This window comes from Silene latifolia, chromosome 11 (assembly GCF_048544455.1).
Source record: "Silene latifolia isolate original U9 population chromosome 11, ASM4854445v1, whole genome shotgun sequence".
Lineage (NCBI taxonomy): Eukaryota > Viridiplantae > Streptophyta > Magnoliopsida > Caryophyllales > Caryophyllaceae > Silene > Silene latifolia.
The window spans coordinates 180,354,431-180,377,200 of NC_133536.1; the positions used below are offsets into that span (position 1 = coordinate 180,354,431).

The 22,770-nt window shown below is 34.8% G+C and overlaps 3 protein-coding genes across 3 annotated transcripts; 2 read left to right on the forward strand and 1 right to left on the reverse strand.

Moving 5' to 3' along the window:
* The first annotated feature begins 3,608 nt into the window (after positions 1–3,608).
* On the forward strand, positions 3,609–4,322 carry LOC141614433 (protein FAR1-RELATED SEQUENCE 5-like). Its single transcript, XM_074433179.1, has one exon. It carries the CDS (start codon positions 3,609–3,611, stop codon positions 4,320–4,322), a length of 714 nt encoding a protein of 237 aa, XP_074289280.1.
* Positions 4,319–4,918, forward strand: LOC141614434 (uncharacterized). Its single transcript, XM_074433180.1, has one exon. The coding sequence runs from the start codon at positions 4,319–4,321 to the stop codon at positions 4,916–4,918; it is 600 nt and encodes a 199-aa protein (XP_074289281.1).
* A 16,112-nt stretch (positions 4,919–21,030) lies between these two features.
* Positions 21,031–22,271, reverse strand: LOC141615216 (uncharacterized). The gene has a single exon (XM_074433678.1). The coding sequence runs from the start codon at positions 21,600–21,602 to the stop codon at positions 21,114–21,116; it is 489 nt and encodes a 162-aa protein (XP_074289779.1). The 5' UTR covers positions 21,603–22,271; the 3' UTR covers positions 21,031–21,113.
* Between the last annotated feature and the right edge of the window lie 499 nt (positions 22,272–22,770).

Here is a 22,770-nt window from a genome sequence, read left to right on the forward strand (position 1 = left end):
ATTTAAAACTGCTAAAGTTACACCTATAAAACACTAAAATTACATAAACTTGGACTAAAGTTGGAGAAATGAGGGAAAATTTGAATTAAAGTTACATAAAGTTGGGGAAATTATACAAAAACTTGTCATAAAATTGAATAATTTCAAATAAATATATGTAACTTTAGTCCCTATCATTGTAACTTTAATGTTTAATGACTGTAACTTTAGTCGTATAGTCCATTTTAAAAATTATTTTTACTAGTAGCGGAAATTCTATTAAAAGATTACATTAGAGAGGAAGTACAGTCATAACAAACATCATGTCTAGCAAAGTATACACATTTGACATCATGTCTGTCTGGCAAAGTATCCGCATTTGACAGATGTTTTTAATTTACGTAATTCAAAATTTTTGTGTAACTTTACTAGTTTAAGGGTGTAACTTTAATCTTTTATGGCATAACTTTTGTGATATTGTCCATTTTATGCATTTTTTTTTGTAATAATGCAATTTCAGTTCAATTTTTATGTAACTTTCATGATTCGAGTGTGTAACTTTAGTCGTTAATAGAACAACTTTAGTCGTATCACATTACCAACTACCAAGTCAGCCCGGAACCACCATTACCACCAACCACCACCACATCCACTACCTCTCTCCTTTCGTCACCTCCTCCAACTACCACCACCAACAAAGCAAAAAAATAACCAACAACAACATCAACCATCCTCACCATCTCCAACCACCACCACCACCAAACAAAAAACAACAGATCTGAAAAAAAAAAAGTAATCTAAAAAAAAAACCGGCTCACCTTCTCCAACCACCGCCACCACCAAAATCTCAACAAAAAAAAGGCCTACCTTCCACCTTAACGCAACCACCACCAAGAGATCTAGAAAATGTTGATCTAGCCTTTAGTTATATGTAGATCTAGGTTTTTAAATTTGTGTGAAAAGGAATAGTTGAAGGTGGTGTTGGTCGGAGATTTTGGAGGGGCCGGTGAGAGAGTAGTGGCATGGCCGTGACAGTGGGGCTCCGTTTGTTAATGTCGGGGGGTTGTGGAGGGTGGGTTGTTGTTGGTTGTTGTTGTTGGTGGGATGTTGTTGGTGGGATGTTGTTGCCGGTGTTGGGAGGGTGGGTTTTTATTTTGGAGGAAATTATAGAGAGGATGAGAGTTTAGAGAGAAGGAGGAGTGTTTATGAGAGAGTGAGAATGAATGAGTGAAGGAGAGAATGAGGAGAAAGGAGTGAATGAGGTAGTTTTTCAGATTAATTTTAGACCACAAATTTTTTAGACAATCTCATCCCTTCATTCTCTCTTTTTAGATCTAATCTTACCCCTTTATTTTCCTCATCCAAAGGCTAAGAGGAGGACTTAGGGACTCAAATTATCTAAGAGGACTTCCTTGATCTCAATACTATATATATATATATATATATATATATATATATATATATATATATATATATATATATATATATATATATAGGCGGGATCCGGTGAGAACGATCACTCGGTGCAAACGACCTACAATAGTAGGATTTTAAACAAAAAATATCACGGGATACCTAGAAAATCCTACGACACGACTAACCTTACTGTTTTGACAAATAAAATCCAAAATTATCTTTCTCTCTCTACTTTCCAAATCTTTTCCCCCAAATCAAAACAAATATTTCCACGAAAAACATAGAAAATTCCGCGAAAACCTTAAAACTACAGCTGCCAAAATTGACGAAATTGATCATAATCAATGGCGTTGATCATCTAATGGATGTACGGTTATAATATTTTTCTGATTGATTTTGTGTGATTGATGCATGAACAATCGATTTTGTGATTTCGATTGGCATTCCAGTATTATTTCAATCGTAGAAAGTTATGGATGTTGAGGGTTCTAGCGATTTGGGGGAACATACTGATGCGATTGTTCCAAATGTTAGCAATGATATCGTGCGATATCATCATCTCATCTAGGTATGTACATCTGCAAATCAGTTGAGATAGCCTTTTTTATAAATCGTTTGATTAAAATCGTCTGGTTGATGTATCTATTGATCATTTTGATTCGTATTCATACTAATTTTAACATAGGAAGACAGATTATTACGCTTGCTGCTCATGTTTCATTAGCCTGATTGGTATTATAAATTGATGAGTCTGATGGATAAGAACAGTTGTCTTACCGGTCTGGTTAGTGTATGTGATATGCAATTTGTTTTAGAGTTGATTATTACACTTGCTGATCATGTTTCTTATGCACGCTATACAGTATTCTGTTTAGTTCAATAGCATGTATATTAGTATAATTGATGTAATTGCCTTATATGGAAAATGTCCCTGGTAGAATGACGAAACCTCCCTTACTTAACCAGCATATATGAATAGCGTATCCATTAGTATAGTTGATGCGTTTGTGTTTTTCAGCAGCGTATCTAGAATTATAATTAAGGGATATACCGATTCGTGTCATAATAAGCATTTGACTTTCTGCCTATGTCAAAATTATTAGACGTGATTGGTGTATCTTGACGTCTACGTTAAGTAGTCAGTAATGAAAAATACGATATGTCAGCGATCAGGCACAAATTTCTGTGTTAATTTCTGTGGTTTTTTGTTTTCTAATTGATTTTGTGCTTTTGACTAAATTAGCGTACCTGCAAATTATATTTGTTGTGCATCAGTTATTTGAACTCGCTGCTTATACCCATACTGTTCTACTGTGTAGCGTGCATAGATGCAGGCTCACCAATCATCGAGACAACCCCGAAGGAAAGAATACCTGTATGTGCGCCAGAATTGAAGCCTGTTTTGGGTATGATCTTTGATAAACTAGAGGATGGGCTAGAATTCTATAAGGGTTATGCTGCTAATTCTGGTTTTAAAATGAGGAAGTCGACGCAACGAAACATAGACGGGGTTGTCATGACTAAGTACTGTGTGTCCAGTAAGGCTGTAGGAAGTAAACCTAGAGGGAAGGTAAAAAAAGAGACAGAGAACTAGAATTTTATGTAATGCAAAGATTTTTTTTCGAAGAAATGAAAAAGGACAATATGTGATTGTTGACTTTCATGAAGGTCACACCCACCTCCTCTCAACACCAAACATCGTGGTGCACTTGACCGAGTCACGAGAATTAACCCTTATACATAAAACCATGATTGTTGAGAATTCTAAAGTGAATAAGGGGCCTGTGCAAAGCTTTAGGATGTTCAAAGAGTACGTGAAAGGGTATCAAAATGTAGGGGCATCACTCGAGGACTTCAAAAAATTTTGGAGGGATGTGAAGAAATTTATTAAAGGGTATGACGCGCAAATGATGATTGAAAATTTCATGCACAAAAAAGCCATGTGTAGTTCGTACTACTTTGATTTTGATGTTGACGATCGTGGTCGACTATCTAGGGTTTGTTGGTTTGACCCTATAGCTATAAAGAATTACACTCTCTTTGGGGATATGACGTCTTTTGACACGACGTTTAATATGAACACATATAAAATGATATTTGCACCTTTCACGGGGGTTGACCATCACAAAAAATGTGTGACATTTGGAGCAGGACTTATAAGGAAATAGACTGATGAGGATTTCGTATGGTTGTTTTGGAATTTTCTGAGCGCAATGAGCAATAAGTATCATGTGTGCATAATTACTGATCAAGATAGAGGCATAAGAGCAGGGGTTAAAACAGTGTTCGGGGACAAAACTCAGCACATATATTGCATGTGGCATATCATGAAAAAGCTGCCAGACAAGATCGGAACTACGCTATATCGAGAAACTAACATCATGAAAGAGTTGTGCTCCTGTGTTTGGGCAGAAGATATCGAACCGTCTGAGTTTGAGGAACGGTGGTGCTCAGTTATATCCTCGTACGGGCTGACCGACAATGAATGGTTAGATAGAATGTTTAACAAAAGGGCTTCTTCGATCCTAGCATATTTCAGGGATTTATTTATGGGTGGACTAATGAGAACCACGTCCAGGTCTGAGTCCGAGAATAGCTTTTTTGGTAATTTCATGAATCCAAACCTAACTTTGGTTGAGTTTCTTATGAGGTTTGAAAGTGCTATGGACGCTCAACGATGGAAACAGTCCAAATTAATAGCCGAGTCAAAAAACTCCTTTCCTGATCTAGAAACGCCTCACCCTTTGGAAAAACACGCTTCTGAGTTCTACACCCCAGTGATGTTTTCTGAATTTAAAAACGAGTGGGTGGCTGCTTGTTTCACCTGTGGTGTTAAAATATTAGGGGTTACTACCAGTGACAGCATCCCCATTATTGATCGTGAAAAAGACAAGGTTACTATGTTAACTTTATCTCTGACGAAATGAAAGTGAACTGCACCTATAAAAAGTTCGAGAGACATGGAATTTTTTGCCGTCATGCGCTTTACGTGTTGAAAGAACAAGGTTTTGACAATGTACCAGATCAGTATCTGTTAAGTAGGTGGAGCAAATTGGCAACATGTCAGCCGATTTGTAATAATGTGCCACATACTTTAATTGAAGATTGTAACTCATTAGATGTTAGACGACACAAAATTGGTACCTTATGGTTCGAGGTGTTCTCGTGTGTGACGCTCGCTGAACAAAAACCTGAGTATGTTGATGAATTACTGGGCATTTTGAAAGGTTTTAAAGACAAGATAAGCGCACAAACCAGTACGTCAGAATGTAGTAGTAGTAGTAGTAACACGGGTGATAGGCTGAGAAACAAGAATAGGGAACTTGAGATGCTCTTAGGAACAAAAATACCAAAGGAAGTGGTTGTCTTACCTCCTATTCAGTCAAAAACAAAAGGGTCTGGAAAAAGAATGATGTCCCAAAAGGAACAAGCTATAAAAGAACAGAAGAAAGCGCCCAGGAAATGCAATGCTTGCGGAGAATTAGGATTCCATGATAGTCGGAATTGTCCTGGGAGAGTATGATTCCATGATACAGGTACGCTATTAATTTTGGTGCATTCATTATTAGATAATACTGATAGCCGATTGAATTTGTTTAGTTGGTACATAATTAAGGAATAGTATTGTTGTATCTAACCAAATTTGTAACCTTTAATGTTTTATAGCCTTTTTTCGTTTCAGGAATGAACAACGAAAGGAGTTGCGGATCACATACACAAATATAATGAATAATGGCGGGAGGATTTGAGACTTCATTTTTTGAGCTGTTATATGGGATTATTGAACATTTTTTATTTTGATTTTTGTTATGATTTATGAGCGTATCTTCAAGTATTATATGTGCATCTGTCAAGGCTGAAAGTGTATCTATCGGAGTTGTGAATGGAAACTATACATTTTAACCTATACAATACATGGATGATCATTAATAGGTTTTGATAGGAAGAATTATTGTGTATTTTTGTTATAGCTATGATGAATTGATAAACGTGAACTGTCAGCTAGTTTCCATTAACTGATGATTTCAGTTTTATGTGAAAATAAAAGCGTACCTGGCAGTATTATATATGATTTTGAAATATGATAACTGTGTATATTAACACAATTGTTGCACATCTTTTACATTAGAAGCGTACCTGGCAGTATTATATATGAAAATAAATAGCGTAAATATTTATAAACGATGATTCGCGAATTTAAGTTCCATAGACAAAATTAATATTGTATGACGTCTAATTTTCCAACGACAAAAACGGATACACGTATTGGTGAGTTTAAGTGAAAACTAAAAAAAGCGTGTATGTTAACATGATTGTTGCACATGTTTTACGTAAAAAGCGTACCTACTAGTATTCTGAGTAGATAAAAACCCGTGAATGTTAATAAACGATGATTCGAAGTTGAAAATGTGGAATCCTGAAACTAATGAACAGTCAGGTGTTCAATTGAAAAGTTAAATATCATACTTGAGTATGCAAATGATTTTGACGTATCTGAAAATATAATTGGTGTGTGTCAGTGATAAGATGGCGTAACTAGTAACATAATTCCTGCATACAAGTTATAAGCCCAACATTCGACAATGAACCAAGGCCAGAGTTACACCTTTTTTTATCTCCAAAAAGTTTTTGAAACATAACCATCAACCAAAAAAACAGAATGTGTAACCATTCTTGCACACTGCCAACTCCAATAAAGATGGATTATCCAAAATGATGTCTAGCAAATTGGCATAAAAGTCGGTCACTTGACACAACTATTGAACAAAAGATCAGATTACATTTTTCATTAGACCTCTAGACAATCCACAAACACGAAAAAGACGGTCAAAATGAGGGACCATGCCCTACCATTACACGTTGCCGAGTTAAGAACATCTGAGCATTCGTGGGAATATATTCTAGACAATTATGCCATCCAACAAAATGACATAAACTGGTGTTTAATGGATATAGCGGTTGAATAGGCTCAGTTTGCCTTTACATGACACACCAAATACCAAGTCCTATTTTACACCATTACGCCTTTCATAAAATGAACCACACATACTCCTTGGTTGATTGCTAGTAGCCACACATCTTCCAAACAAACACTTGTCGTCCATTAAAACATCTGCATGTCAAACACAATAATTAAAATCTGATAACCCGTGATTTAAATGGTTGTATTAAGGTAAAACTGGAAATGAGGGTAAAAAATAAAGGAAAACAATATAAGACCTCTCTCTGATTTTCTTGCCATCGTAACAAGCATAACGCAACTACCCTTCGGAATGAAGGCAAACCCTTGAAATTGCTCGCAGCTGTCCACAAGGATCGGTCACGGCCAGCCTCCAACCATTTCAGTACATAGACACCGCAACCGTGTCTTCACAAGCATAGCGACAATAATTAACATTAAAGGCTGACTTGAATGGAAATAACTGATGATAACGATGGTGGAAAGGAGTAAGAATGATGAACTTACATGTTTGTCTGTTGAGGAACATTAAGAGTCTCAAATGGAAAGAGGGGAACACCTACAAACTGTTTGTACCCTTTTGAATGGCATAAAATCGTAGTGACATTGCTAACCTGAATAAGGAGAATAAAAAATGAACGTACTATATATGGAGAAAACAGAGAAAAATTATATAGTAAAAAAGATAGAAACTAATGATATGTACCACGTCCACAGCGATCTCTGTATCAGGCCGAATATCCTTGGTACGTAGTGAGTTTAAGATATAGTTCGTCTTCTCCTCCATATCACACACGATGAGAAATCAGTGGCTATCTTCTATAATGGGTATAAACATCTGAAAGCCAAATTAAAAATTCGTGTAAGATGACTAAAACTAGGGTTATATTCAAATAGACAAAATGCAGTTTTAAGATATCCAAAGAAAACAGATAGTGTACTTACAGCTTTAACACACGTCCCATCATTTGGCATATAGGATGTTTTAATGTAATTGCGGCCAAGTGTTCTATCTCGCTGTGGATTAAGGTGCTGCAATGAACAAAAAACATCATCATATTTCTATGACACATTATTCGTTAAAAAATGTTAATTGAGAAACAGCTACAAAAATTATACTAACTCGTGCGGTTGTTGGGATATACAACAATTCTGGCTTGAGTAAGGTTGAATAGATCCCGAACATATCAATTACCTAAAATGAAAAAAATGAAATGTTGTTTTGTACTAAATAAAAATACTAAGAGACAAATATGGTCTTGATAAAATGAAAATATACCATATCAACGACCCGTTTCCGAGGCCTCAAAGAGGACATGCCTTCTTTTGTTACTTCCTCAAAGTTTGTCACAACTACTGCATCACTACAAAATCAAATATACGGTATATACAAAAAAGTCATTATGTGGAATAAACAAAAAAAGTCAAAAATTCAAGCTGATATTGTAAGCATATTATTACTATTTAGCTGCATCTCCCTCTGATGGAAGGAACACGTAATCCAAGAGATGCGAATCAGAATATACCACTTGTTGTTCAACCGCTTGCTTCCTTTATAAGATGGATGAAAACACGTAATTGGTTTATATCGAAAAACACCAACAGATCATGAACATTTATACTAATTTTAAATTGTTTGCTTACCCAGTCCTAACATTAAGACGCCTTGCATCTATTGAAACTTGTTGTGACAGATAATTCTGGGCACTTGAAAGGAGAGCAAAACAATATTTCAACTTCTGCCTAAAAAGGATCTTGCCAACTGCAGCTGTTGGCCTAACCTGTAAAGTGCAAGATATATTACATTTTTATTATGGATAATGTAACTACTAAAGTATATAGCGTATTTAGGCAACAAAAAAATGTAACTTACGTTTATGACTTGGGTCTTGAGTATTTGACGACAGCCTGTATATATCTCCATGTAACACATCAGGTAAATGCCATCATCCACAATATCAAGCGCATGTGACTTGGGTACGAACTCTTCACATTTGAAAAACTGTACTGTCTTGAATCTGCTCGAACGAGGGATCATGACGGAACGAATAAAGTCCCTCTAAAAAAAAGCCAAACAAAAATTAGCAAACATATTTGGAGAACTAATTAGGCATCATCGTTTGAACACTTAAAAGGGTTTGCAAAATCAAAATGCTCACCACCATATGGACATATTCAGCAAAGTCTACTGATTTAGGTTGCATTGGGTGGATGACCTCAATCTTACGGGCAATAAAGTTGACACAGACCAAGAGCGGCTCACGAAGTGTGAAAGAAAACATCATCTGGGTTTGGAAAAACATATATGTACCTTAGTGAACACACAAAAAACGGGCAAACATGCTAATTTAACTTTAGATGCAATAAATATATTGCAAGCTCACCAGTTTCACTTTATCATACTCGGTGCTATCTTCACATATAATTCCCTAATTAAAAAACAAAAATGTAAAAATTTAAACACAGGGAAAAGCAAACACGCCTTTGATCAATCTAAAAAAAGAGCATAAGACAACGTATATTGTGAGTAACGAACGCGTATAATCGTAAAGGGGGGGAGGCTGCTCTTATTTCCTCTCTCTTTTTCAAAATACTAGCCCATACATTGATTACATTTGCAGCTATCTTGGTGTTGGCAATAAAGGTCTTAAAATCACATCGTCTTAGCTGGAAACGGTGATTCCGGAATAGTACCTCACTGAAACAAAAAGATAACAGGTAGGTACAATAGTCAGAGGTATATATACGATATAAAATGTTATAGGTACGCTTGACAGATAACACAACATTAGATGCACATACAGAACAAGGAACCAATATGAGTTGTACATCTCATCAGATCCATCCCTAAACACCAAGTCAGAAAAATCCTTCTCAGATTGGCTTAACTCAGCAAGCATAGATATATTCCGTTGAACATAAGGTGACTTGAATATTTGTGGAACAATGATCCCTCTTATTATCTGGTTTTGCCACATTATGAACCGACTTAGAAGAGTTTAACGGGAATCCATGAGTAGGTTCTGTTTGGGGAGAAGCAACAGGTTTGATGGGAGGTCCTTGTGAACCATAGGAATCTGATATGTCTTGAGACCGAAAAAGGTTGAATGTCGGCACTCGGAGCAACACGTCTTCTCTTTGGTGCAAAGAGTTCATTGAATGCGTTACTTAACGTGATAGCCGCTGCCACAAAAGCAGGGTCATTCCAGCATGGGTCATCATTAACACCCTCTGCTGATGACGTGGCCCGAACACCGTGTTTATCAGATTCTGACCTACCAACTGTAGTGGTCGTCTCGTGAGCAACATGGACTGTAGGATGTACATCTGAATTCTTGGCAGTACCGGGATCATCTGAATTCTTGGCAGTACCGGGACCAACAGTAGGGTCGACTTTACCGCGGTCCGCATTAGCCCCAACCCCCGCCTCGGGGATAACAGTGGTGTCAATCGGAACCCGCCTAGCGAGAGAATCGCCATGGCGAGAAAGCTGGCCGACAACTATAGAATCCGACATTACAAGTTTAGCACTGTTGATTGCATCTGCAAAGTTGTGAAACGCAGCAGCAAGTGCTTTCGCCGTGGTTGCCATCCTCACAATACAATTACTGACACGTGTCACGTTATCATCGTGATTGTCAGGCTCATTGTTGTTGGGCGCATCATTCTCATTCTCGACGACATCTTGCTCCATCATAACATCAGGTTATGGTCTGGTACTGCGTTCCCTAAACCCAGAACCAAAGCACCCGGGATGCTTTACAAGCTGGTTATCGATGAACCCGGAACCAAACCTACGAGCCTCCTTTTTTTCTTTTGATATACGAAAAGATATTGCATCCTTTGTCCATGTGCAAAGTGTTGGGAACACGTGGTCAACTGTTCTAGTTTTGAAAACCGACCTATCCAGATAAATGAGGATTAGAACCAGTATAGGTCCTCTGAAGATCTTCTTGCACCCACCGTTGTCTTCCTTTTTTTTATCAGCCCACCACTGTTGGACACTTGCAATTAAGTTTCTTCGGGTGAAGTCGCACCAGTTCATATGTGGTATAAGAGAGACATCCCTCAAACACTTAAGTATCCGAATACTTGGGACGTTACCCTTAAATCCCATAAGTAAAGCCGACACGATAAACACGATAAAATTTCTCTTGAAATCTGCCCCACCTTGTCTTTGTTCAGCCATCTTAGACAAGACATGGCTATTGGTCACTTTGTCAACTCCCTCATATTGGGATTTCCATTCATTAACCAGCTCTAAAAACTCTTCAGTCTGCTCAAATCGGGTCGCTTGTGAGATTGTTATCTCACCCATGGGTAACCCTGTGGCTAGATGAACATCTTCGTCACGAATAGGGAGTTGCCTGTTTAAGAGAGAAGACGTGAATGGATCAAAGGGGGAAACAAGCCAGTACGCCAGCTGCCCAGGAAGCATGTCAGTCTTAAGACACAAGATGCCTCCAAATCCCATATCCTGAATATCTGAAATCTGATTATCAGACAGCCCACTTTTGATAAATTGTAAGAGAAGATTGGGACTCATTCTTGTTTTTAATACCGGAAAATCATCGGTAGCATTTGAACCAGCCTGTTGTATACTTGTACTAGGGGCTTCCTGATGATTACTTGGGCCACCTACATCTAACGTAGATGGTTCAGGCCTAGATCGCTTCATTATTACACTTGCATTCATGTAAGATGTAACTGAAAATAATTATGACGTACCCAATAATCACTAAAATGCAGCAACGTATACGATGATACAAATAAAAAACGGAATAGTAATACTTCATGTACAAATAAATAGTGAATGTGGTATATAATTTTAAAAAGGGACAATCTACGAACTACAAAATGAAAGGGACAACAGAATACAGATGAAAGGTAGTTTCATACAACATCAATACATATCACCACGCCACAAATAACATAAGGACGTACCTAGCGGAAAATTTAACATGACTACAGTCCCTTGGGACGTACCTAGCTGATATGTAGCCCTTGGGTTTATAAAAAATCAGTAAAAACTCACGATTATACAACACACTGCTGTAACGCGGAAAGCAACCACAAAAAACTAACAAGTTAGGAAACACATGAAATCACACATCAAAATGACAGTCAAAACTGTAATGCGGTGAAATAAAACATAACTAAGGTTACATGCAAGACGATTTTCAAGCAAAAAAAGAAAAATAGCACAAATTGTACAAAAAACCAGATCAACACACAAACCATCCATGAAAAAAATACTCTGCGGACATCACACGGGCATCACAGATACGTTACAGGTACAAAACACAAACATTACAGAACACATTCAGATACGATCACCCTCTTTAAAAGGCACTGATGAATTCATTTTATTTAACTCAAAATAACGTGCCTATGGACTAAATAAACGTGGTTAACGCGTATTAAAGTGCACCTAGACCCTTAAAACCCCCACTGAAACACACAACAAAACAAAAAAAGTAATACAAAAAGCATAATAATAGTATATCAAACACCTTATGCCAAGCATACAAAAAATGCCACAAAAACATAGGACATATCGTCACGACAAACATACCACATGAATGTACCTAGCAATTGACTTAGTGTGACTGATAACCGTTGGGACGTACTTAGATGATACCACATGAAAGCACACACAGACTAAATTCTGAAAGGCAAACATAAGGACAGAACGTGGAAACACACATAAAAAAAGCTCGACAATAAAATACACATAAAAAACAACAAAAACTTGTTGTAACAACACAAATTTCAGGTAGGAAACTTCATAAACTACAATCATGTTAAGCTAAGACTGAAAACAGAGCAAAAAGGAAAAAAAAAGGTAAAAGCAAACAAAAAAAATAGGGAAATAATATTAATACCTATTTGAGAATACACTAAGACGACGATCCTCTTCAATTGAAACGGAACAACAACCTGCATGCAACCGAACGTAGGTAAACATCTACTGAAATCAAAGAATAAGCCGGACATAAACAAAAATAAAACCTAAAAATAATCACTACAGTAAGATAAATACCTAATTACCAAAAGCTCAACCGTAACGCAGATGAACCTGCAACAATGATTTCAAAGACAACGAAGTAATTAGATTCAGCTTATTAAAAAGGATATTTCAGCTTATTAAAGCAAAAATTGAGGAAATCGGCATGAACAACTAAAAGGTGAAGATCAAATCATACCAAACTACTTGCGGAATCCATAGAAATAGAACGATTAAAGAAAGTAAGACGAGAAAACGGCAGACGATTAATAATCGATCATCGTCATCGGTAATAGATTCACCAGAAATTGACGAACAAATGATTTGGAAGAAAATTAGGGTTTAAAATGATTTGGGGAAAAGGTAGAGAGAAGAACGAGAATTACAAAATGGGAGGAGAGAGAAAGAAATGAAAAAAGTATAACATATATATATGAACCGCGCAATTAAGAAAATTAGTCAGACCGTAATATTTGTTGTAATTTCCTTATTATAGGTCGTTCTCACCGTTTGCACCGAATGATCGTTCTCACCGGATCCTAAATCTATATATATATATATATATATATATATATATATATATATATATATATATATATATAGTGTTGAGATCATATAAGTCCTCCTTGTAAGTGTGAGTTCATAAGTCTTCATCCAAGCCATTGGATGAGGAAGATGGGCGGTGGAGATCAAAGCACAAAAAGGTGATTAATTAGCTAAATAAACATTCTCCCTCACTACCTTAACTAATCCACTCTAATTATCACTAATTTCACTATATATAATTTATTATCACACCCATTTATCTCTCATGTCACACAATTCATTCTCCTTTTCTATCAAAAACCCAATAAATTCAAAACCTAAAAATGCAAAAAAAATTCCCCCTCTTTTCCTCACCAACCCACCCCCTCACCCGACACCACCATACCCAACACCACCACCATCTGACGCCACCACCACCGTCGGCCTTTGCCGACAATACCAACCCAGCCCTCACTCGACACCACCATCATCTGACGCCACCACCACCACCCACGACACCCCCACCACAGCCACCATAGCACCTTCCACACACCCACGCACAACCACGCAGCCACCACCACCAACGACCCTCAACCTCACGCACACCACCGCCAGATCTGACCCCTCAACCTCACGCATCCACCCGCCTCACGCCGCACTGCCGCCCCTCTTTCTTCCACGCAGCCAGCACCATGGGTTGTGTTGTTGTCGTTGTTTGTAATTGTTGGTGTTGTTGTCACTGTGTGTGTCGTTTTTGTTTTTTTTTGGTTTTTTTTTGGTTTTTTTTATTTATTTATTTATTGTGTGTCGTTGTTTTGTGTAATTTTTTTTTATTCATTCTTCATATTTCTTTTTTTAAATATCGTATTGTTTTATATTTGTTCGAATCTCGTTTCTTATATGTCGTTTTTTCTTCAAATTTCATTTTTAAAATATCGTTTTAATCGTTTTTAATCTCAGCCTTCTCCCTCCTTTTAATCGTTTTTTTTTTGTATTTGTAAATAAATATGTGATATTTTACAAAGTTTTTTTTTTATATTTAGTATTTCTAATATCGTCTTATTTTATATTTTTTAAAATCTCGTCTTTTTTATATTCGTTTTTCCGGGTGATAGTATGACATTGTATATTTTTTAAATTTTATATCTAGTCTTTTGAAAAGTTCTAGGTTTTTAAACGAGATCTAGTATGACTTTTTTTTTCGACTTTTGTTTGATGTTTCTAAATTACATTTATGTCTATTATTAAAGTTACAGTTCTTTCCATTTAAATTACACTTTTCTTCATTAAAATTACACTTATCTTTGTTAAAGTTACATTTTTTTTCTATTAAAATTACACTTATTTCTATTAAAATTACACTTATTTCTATTAAAATTACACATTTCTCTATTAAAATTATACTTATCTCTATTAAAGTTAAAGTTACACTTATTTCTAAAAGTTAAAGTTACACTTATTTCTATTGAAATTACACTTTTCTTTATTAAAATTACACATTTCTCTATTAAAAAAACACTTACTCTGTTTTAAAGTTAAAGTTACAGCTATCTCTATTAAAGTTACACTTATTTCTATTAGAATTACACTTTTTTCTATTAAAATTATACATTTCTCTATTAAAGTTACAGCTATCTCTATTAAAGTTACATTTTTCTCTACTAAAGTTACACTTATCTCTATTAAAGTTACACTCTCAAGGACTACAGTTATACTCTCAATGGACTCATGTTAAATGTTTAATATGGACTAAAGTTACAGTCTCAATGGACTAAAGTTACACTCTCAATGGACTGAAATTACACTTTAATCGACTAAAGTTACACTTTTAATATGGGCTAAAGATACACTCTCAATAGACTAAAAATACACTTTAATGGACAAAAATTATAATTTAATGGACTAAAGTTACACTTTTAAAAGACTAAAGTTACACTTATAAGTCACTCAATTTACAATGAGTTGTGTTAAAATTGAAAAATTCAAAATAATATTTGTCGTAAAAACTGAGTTACACTCGTAAAACGCAAAATATATTGTAAACTTGCTTCAAATTTTCAAATTTCAAAATAAAATCCGTCAAACCGTTTTTTTTTGTTAAAGTTACACTTTTTTCCGTTGAAATTACACTTTTAAAACAGTGAAAATGTCGTAACATTTGTATAAAGTTTCAGTCAAAAAAAATGTGCTCAAAAAATTTTTTGTGTATAATAATTCATTAGTGAATGTATAATTAAAGTTAGAGAGAGAAAGTGGATTAATTAGTGTATAGGAACCTAATTAGTGTTAAGTATGCTTTTTGGCTTTCAATCTCAACCATTCTTAGTGGGATATCTAAGGGATGTAGTGAGGACTTATGGACTCAAATATATAAGTGGACTTATAAGAACTTCACTATATATATATATATATAGAGAGAGAGAGAGAGAGAGAGAGAGAGAGAGAGAGAGAGAGAAAATGGATCCTATAAGTCCACCTTATTTAGGTGAGTCCTTGAGTCCCCATCGAAGCCTTTAGATCTAAATAATGGATTGCTAGGATTAGAGCAAAATAAAAGAATATGATATAAATACTACAAAACCCTAATCTCTCACACCCCTCTCATTTCATTCCCTCACAACACAAATCTCTCACTTCTCTCTCTTCCTCCCATCTCTCTCTAAACTGCGGCCACCACCATTCCATTGCCGCCACACCTCTCTACAACCACGCCAATGTTGTAGGCCGCCACCACCACTCGAACGCCGCCACAACTCCACCACGGTCTCCTCCACGCTGCCGCATCCCTCCTCCTTTCCATTTTTTTCAGATCTGAGAATCCAACAAAACCACCCCTATCCCTTACGCCGCCGCACTCTACCACAACTCCACCATGCTGCCGCTTCCTCTTTTCCATTTTTTTTCACATCTGAGAAAAACCTTCACAACCACCCCCTTCTCCCTCACCCCAACGTCGCCACACCGCCACCACCATTCCACTGCCGCCATCACTCTGTGCTCCTCTTCCCCTTCGTTATTTCTCATCTCGTCCTCCTTGCAGATCTGTTTTTTTTATTGTGTCAAAGTTGGCGGTTTTGTTGGAGTTGTGGTGGGTTTTTTTGGTAGTTGCAGGCGTGGGTTGTTGGTGGTGAGGACGTTTTTTTTTCTTTTTAAGTTTTTTGTCGGCAAGGACCGACGGTGGTGGTCATGGCGGATGTGTGTGGGGTTGTCGGGTTTTTTTCAGATCTATTTCTATTGTTGATCTTTTTTTTTTCGTTTTGTGGGTGATGGCTGTGGTGGTGACGGGATGGATGATGGTGGTGGTATTGTCGGTGGTTGACTAAAGTTACACCCTTGACGGACTAGGGTTACACTCTTGACGGACTAGAGTTACACTCTAAACGAACTAAAGTTACACTCTAAATGACCGAAATTACACTCTTAACGGCTGAAATTACACTCTTAACAGACTGAAATTACACTCTTAACAGACTGAAATTACACTCGTAACAGACTGAAGTTACACTCTTAATGAACTGAAGTTACACTCAAAATGGACTCAAGGATTACATTAAACTTAGTGTTAAAATTATATAAATTCAACCTATAATAAAAATTACATAAATCTCAATTTTAACATAAAAAATGACTCTTAAAATACTAAAGTTGCACTTGTAAAGCAGTAAAGTTACACTTGTAAAACAGTAAAGTTACACTCAAAAGTGTTGAAATTACATAAAAAAAAGTAAAGTTACACTCATAAAATGTTGAAATTACATAAATCGTTAAAATTACATAAATTCAAATTTATATATTCAAAATATTAAAAAGATAGCCATAAATTCAAAATTTTGTATAAAAAAATAGCCATAAATTCAAATTTTATATAAAAAATAGCTATAAATGATTAAAGTTACACTCATAAAGTACTGAAGTTACATCCAAAAAATGAGTGGCTAAGATTAGGACTTAGGGACTCAACCAAATTTGTGGACTTATAAGAACTCCTCTCTCTCTCTCTCTCTCTCTCTCTCTCTCTCTCTCTCTCTCTATATATATATATATATATATATATATATATATATATATATATATATATATATATATATATATATATATATATATATATATATATATATATATATATATATATATATATATATAGAGCAAAAAGTTCTTCTAAGTCCCTTTTTTTTTTTTTGAGACCATAAGTCCCTCCAACAACCCTTGGATCATGTATGGTGGAAGGTTGAGATTGAAAGCAAAAAACACACTTAACACTAATTAATTCACTTCTCTCTCTAGTTTTAATAATACACTCACTAATTCATTATCATACACAATTAACACCATATTTTGTCTTATACTTCAAAGTTTATGAAAATTTTGTTAACATTTTTCCTGTTTCGGTTTTTTTTTTTTTTTTTCGAGACAAGTTTTCGACTGTTTCGTTTTTTTCGTTTTTTTTTTTTTTCAAGACAAGTTTTCGACATTTTAGGATTTTACGAGTGTAATTCTAACGGCAAAAAGTGTAATTTTAAGAAATATTTTCGAAAATTTAGCGTTTTATAAGTTGAACTTCAATCTTTTCCGAGTGATTTTAACGAATAATATTTTGAATTTTTGTCATTTTATCACAAGTTATTGTAATTTAGCATTTTACGAGTGTTATTTTAATGACAAAAAGTGTTATTTTAGTCCAAGTAAGTGTAATTTCAGTCCAATGAGATTGTTATTTTTAGTCAAGGAGAATGTAATTTTAGTCCAGAAAAGTGTAATTTTAGTCCATAAAAGTATAATTTCAGTCCTTGAGAATGTAATTTTAGTCCATTGAGAGTGTAACATTAGTCCAATGAGAATATGAGAATATGACCAAGTCCATGGAGAGTGTAACATTAGTCCAATAGAGGTAAGTGTAATTCTAACCGAAAAAAGTGTAATTTTAACAACAAAAAGTGTAATTCTAACACAAAAGGTGTAATTTTAGCCGAAAAAAGTGTTATTCTAGCAAAAAAAAAGTGTAATTTTAACAGAAAAAAGTGTAATTCTAACAACAAAAAAGTGTATTCTAACAACAAAAAGTGTAATTCTAACAACAAAAAGTGTAATTTTAGCCGAAAAAAGTGTTATTCTAGCAAAAAAAAGTGTAATTTTAACAGAAAAAAGTGTAATTCTAACAACAAAAAAGTGTAATTTTAGCCAAACAAAGTGTTATTCTAGCAAAAAAATGTATAATTTTAACAGAAAAAAGTGTAATTTTAATGGAGAAAAGTGTGATTTTAACAGAAAAAGGTGTAATTCTAACAACAACAAAAAATGTAATTTTAGCAGAAAAAGTGTAATTTTAGTCGAAAAAAGTGTTATTCTAGCCGAAAAAAGTGTTATTCTAGCAAAAGAAAGTGTAATTTTAATAAAAAAAAGTGTAATTTTAATTGAAAAAGTGTAATACCTTAAAAATAAGACTATATTTTAAATATATCTAAGATTAAAATCAACAAATAATCTTAGATCTATTTGAGATCTAAAAATAATCAAAAAAAATATAAAGGAAATATTTGAGATCTAAAAATTTAAAATATCTAGTTCATAATAAAAAAAAACAAAACATGTAAAAACAAAAGAAAAAAAAATCGAAAAAAAAAAAAACGACAGACAAACCAATTTTAGCCGAAAAACAGAAAAAAAAAAAAAAAAACATAAGAAAAAAAGAAAAACAAAACAAAACACCACATCATTTAACATCACCACCACCAAAACTAAAAAAAAAAAAGAAAAAAGAAAAAAAAACACAACACCTCCAGATCTGGAGAAAAAAACAAAGAAAAATGATAAAAAAAATTAAAACAAAACACCACCATCATTTAACATCACCACCACCAAAAAATAAAAAAAAAAATAAAAAAAAAAAAAAAGAAAAAGAAAAAAAAACCGCAACACTTCCAGATGTGGAGAAAAAAACAAAGAAAAATGGCGGTGAGGCGTTTGGTTGTGACGTGTGGAGGAGCTGATGGTGGTCGGAAAAGAGGAGGTGGGGGAGGGCGTGGAGGTCATGGGTCGTGGTGTTGTAGTGGGGGAAAGGCGTGGAGACCGGTGGTGGGTGGCTGGTAGTCGATGGAGAAGGGAGGTGAGGTTGGTCGGGGTTGGTCGTGGCGGTGTGAGAAGAGACATAAGTGGGTCGTGGGGTGTGTGGTTGGTGGGTGGTAGGATGGGTGGTGGCAAGGTGGTCGGGTGGGTTGGGGAGGGGGAATTTTTGATTTTTTTGTTTTTGAATTTGTTTGGTTTTTTTAGAGAGGAGAGATTTTTGAGAGATAAAAAATGAGTGAAATTATGAGATATGAGAGAGAAGTGGTGTTTGGAAAAGTATATATATTAAATTAGTAGTTAATTAGGAAGAGTTAGTGATTAATTAGTATAGGTAGTGAGAGAGTGGGTTTAAGGAGCTTTAATCCCCTCCTTTTTGCTTTCAATCTCAACCCTCCACCTTCCTCATCCAAAGGCTCTAAGGAAGACTTATGGACTCAATTGTAAGACATGGACTTAGATGATCTTTACACTATATATATATATATATATATATATATATATATATATATATATATATATATATATATATATATATATATATATATATATATATATATATATATATATATATATATATATATATATATACATACTTATATGATGAGTTTGCGCTTTGAAATCTCAGCTACTAGATTATATTAGAGATGAATGACCAAGGTCTAATCTTACCTGTCATATAAAACCACTGTCATTTACTTATTTTCTCTCTTTTCTAGTGTTACTTTAATTTTTTTTCTCTCTTTTTTTTTACCTCGTGTTATTATGCTTTTATTGTACTTTTTTTTTTACGACTTTATTTTTTTTTTCTCTTATGTTTTTCTTTAATTTTCTCATTATGTTACCTTTTTTTCTTTTTCTTTTTGTACCAATTTTTTTTTACTTTAATTTTTTTTACTCTTATTTTTTTACCTCGTGTTATTATGCTGTTATTGTGCTTTTTTTTACTTTGATTTTTTTTACGACTTTGATTTTTTTTCCTCTTTTTTTTACCACGTGTTATTGTGTTGTTATTGTTATTCCGATGTTATTGTGATGTTATTCTGCTGTCACTTAGATTTTTTTTTACGACTTTGATTTTTTTTTTCTTTTTTTTCACCACATGTTATTGTGTTGTTATTCTACTGTTATTCTGCTGTTATTGTGATGATATTCCGGTGTCACTTTCATTTTTTTTTACTACTTTGATTTTTACTCTTTTTTTTACCGCATGTTATTGTGAAGTTATTCTGGTGCCACTTTGATTTTTTTTACGACTTTGATTTTTTTCCTTTTTTTACCACGTGTTATTGTGCTGTTATTCTACTGTTATTCTGGTGTTATTCCAGTGTCACTTAGATTTTTTTACTACTTTGATTTTTTTACTCTTTTTTTACCACATGTTATTGTGCTGTTATTCTGGTGTTATTGTGATGTTATTCCGGTGTCACTTTGATTTTTTTTACTCTTTTTTTATTGTGCTGTTATTCGGGTGGTATTATTATTCTGGTGTTATTGTGATGTTATTCCGGTATCACTTTGATTTTTTCTACTACTTTGGTTTTTTTTCCTCTTTTTTTTTTCCCGCGTTATTGTGTTGTTATTGTAGTGTTATTTTGTTGTTATTGTGATGTTATTCTTCTGTTATTCTCACCCATCTCTAATTTTCTCATTATTCAAATGTATCCCATTGTTATTCCATGTTACTCTTGTGTTATTCAATATTACCTACTCAATATCTATTTGAGTAGGCACACAGAATGTCGGAATATCACTGAACAAACAAGAAGGTATTAAAGGATCAAGTAATAAATTGGTGGAAAATTTGGCAGACAAATATATATCAATGCATTGGACAACCATTTTCAATTCTAAAATTATGTAAATTATTTATAGATGATCCATATTTGAAAATACCTCTACTAATAAAATTCAAACCCTTTGTCTAAAAAAATCAGTCATTTTAATCAATTGGACTACGCACTAGCAGCTATGAGTACCAATCCCTCGATTCAACACAAAACGAGTTTTCGGCAGAAGGATTGATGTTCAGATGTCAAGAAGAGTTTCCTCAAGTCAGTCATTTTAATCAAATACTCATAATTTTACTTTGTATAAAAAAAATGTTGGTGATCAGTACAAACTGATTTACATAATTCTATAGACAGATAAATACAATATCAGGATTCAGGACCTTTTCGGCTCCGGTCCTAGAATGCCATTAACAATAGAAGTAGCTACTACGATACCGAACATTTCAGCAGCAGCTACAATCCCAGCTTGAGTTAACCCACCAACAATCCCTCCCCCCTCTGCAGCTTCTTCAATCTCCTTCTCAGCAATAAATGGTAATGTGATTGTTGTTTCAAGACCCTTCTCAGCTGACTCAATCCCTTCTTCGATGATTTCCTCAGCTTTCTCGAGTTTCTTTCTCAGGCCGAATAACGGGATATTTTTAGCATTGGCAATAAATGGTAATGTGATTGCTGTCAGCGACGTCGTGGCCGTGAAGACGAGGAAATCTCTTCTGCTATAAGTACCAATCCCTCGATTCAACACAAAGCGAGCAGACAAACCTGAGTTCAGACCAGCGCCTCCAGCTACCAACACCACCAATCTGCTCGACTCCATGGCAGTAGCGTGCCTTGCATCTCGCACCATCTTAGCCATCACCATTAACCATCATGCCTTCGTTTTCTCTCAGTCTCACCATTAAGCAGACACTACTCATGTCAACCAGCAGAAAACCCGATTTTGTCATCACCATGGTCGAACCAATTTACACCTGCGGCAGCAACCAATTCGCTCACACAACGACAACAACCTACCAAGGCTCAATTTATTCCAAATAATAAATCCAATTGAAGACCAAAGGAAACAGCCTAGAATTATGAAGAAATTAATAAATCATAAGTATTTTCGTCATCCTCATCATCATAATTTGACGATTTCAGGTCCAACACAATCAAATACCAATTGGAAAAATCGAGATTGTTAGAGACGAAAATTGAACAATTAATCTAGATTTCACAAAATTCACCGGAAATGCCACCATTGACGGCAAAGTGAATGATGGAAATGAATTACAATTAGTATGGAATTGTTCTTGTGTTGATTTAGAGATTTTGATGGACAATTTGTTTGATCTGATGCATCGAATCAAATTTGTTATAATTGGAATTTATATTGATTTAATTGATAATTAAAAAATAATAATGTTGTTAAGAAATTGAAAGGTAAGATTTGATGACAGTAATTTGTGGATGGAGAGAGGTTGAAGAGATCGTGTTTAATGGGTTTGTTGCGTGAGTTGGTTGTGTTTCATATAAGTTTGATCTCAGCGCTCGGTTTCCCATGATTCAATGGTCTAGATTTTAAAGCACAAACTCACCATAAGAATCAAACTCACGAAATCCCGTATATATATATATATATATATATATATATATATATATATATATATATATATATATATATATATATATATATATATATATATATACACACACACTCCATCTCACCTTATCGACCCACCTTATCTTATAAAATCTACCTCACCTTATCCCCTTATTGCATCTCCTCATACACACAACTCACCCAACATTTTAGAAGAGAGAAAGAGAGAAAAGAAAAGGGAGATTGGAAGATCGTCTTTTGTCCCTCCGCCTCGAGATCGTAAGGTAAGTGTAACACCCCCTTCTTACCCGGCCAAGGTAATTGGGAGATGTTACCTTCTCGGTTTTGCGAGGTAGTGAATTCGGAGTTGCAATTGAGAAACAATTAACATAAATAAGTATTTAGTGGATTACATAGACATAAATGAATAATACAACTCATGACTAGT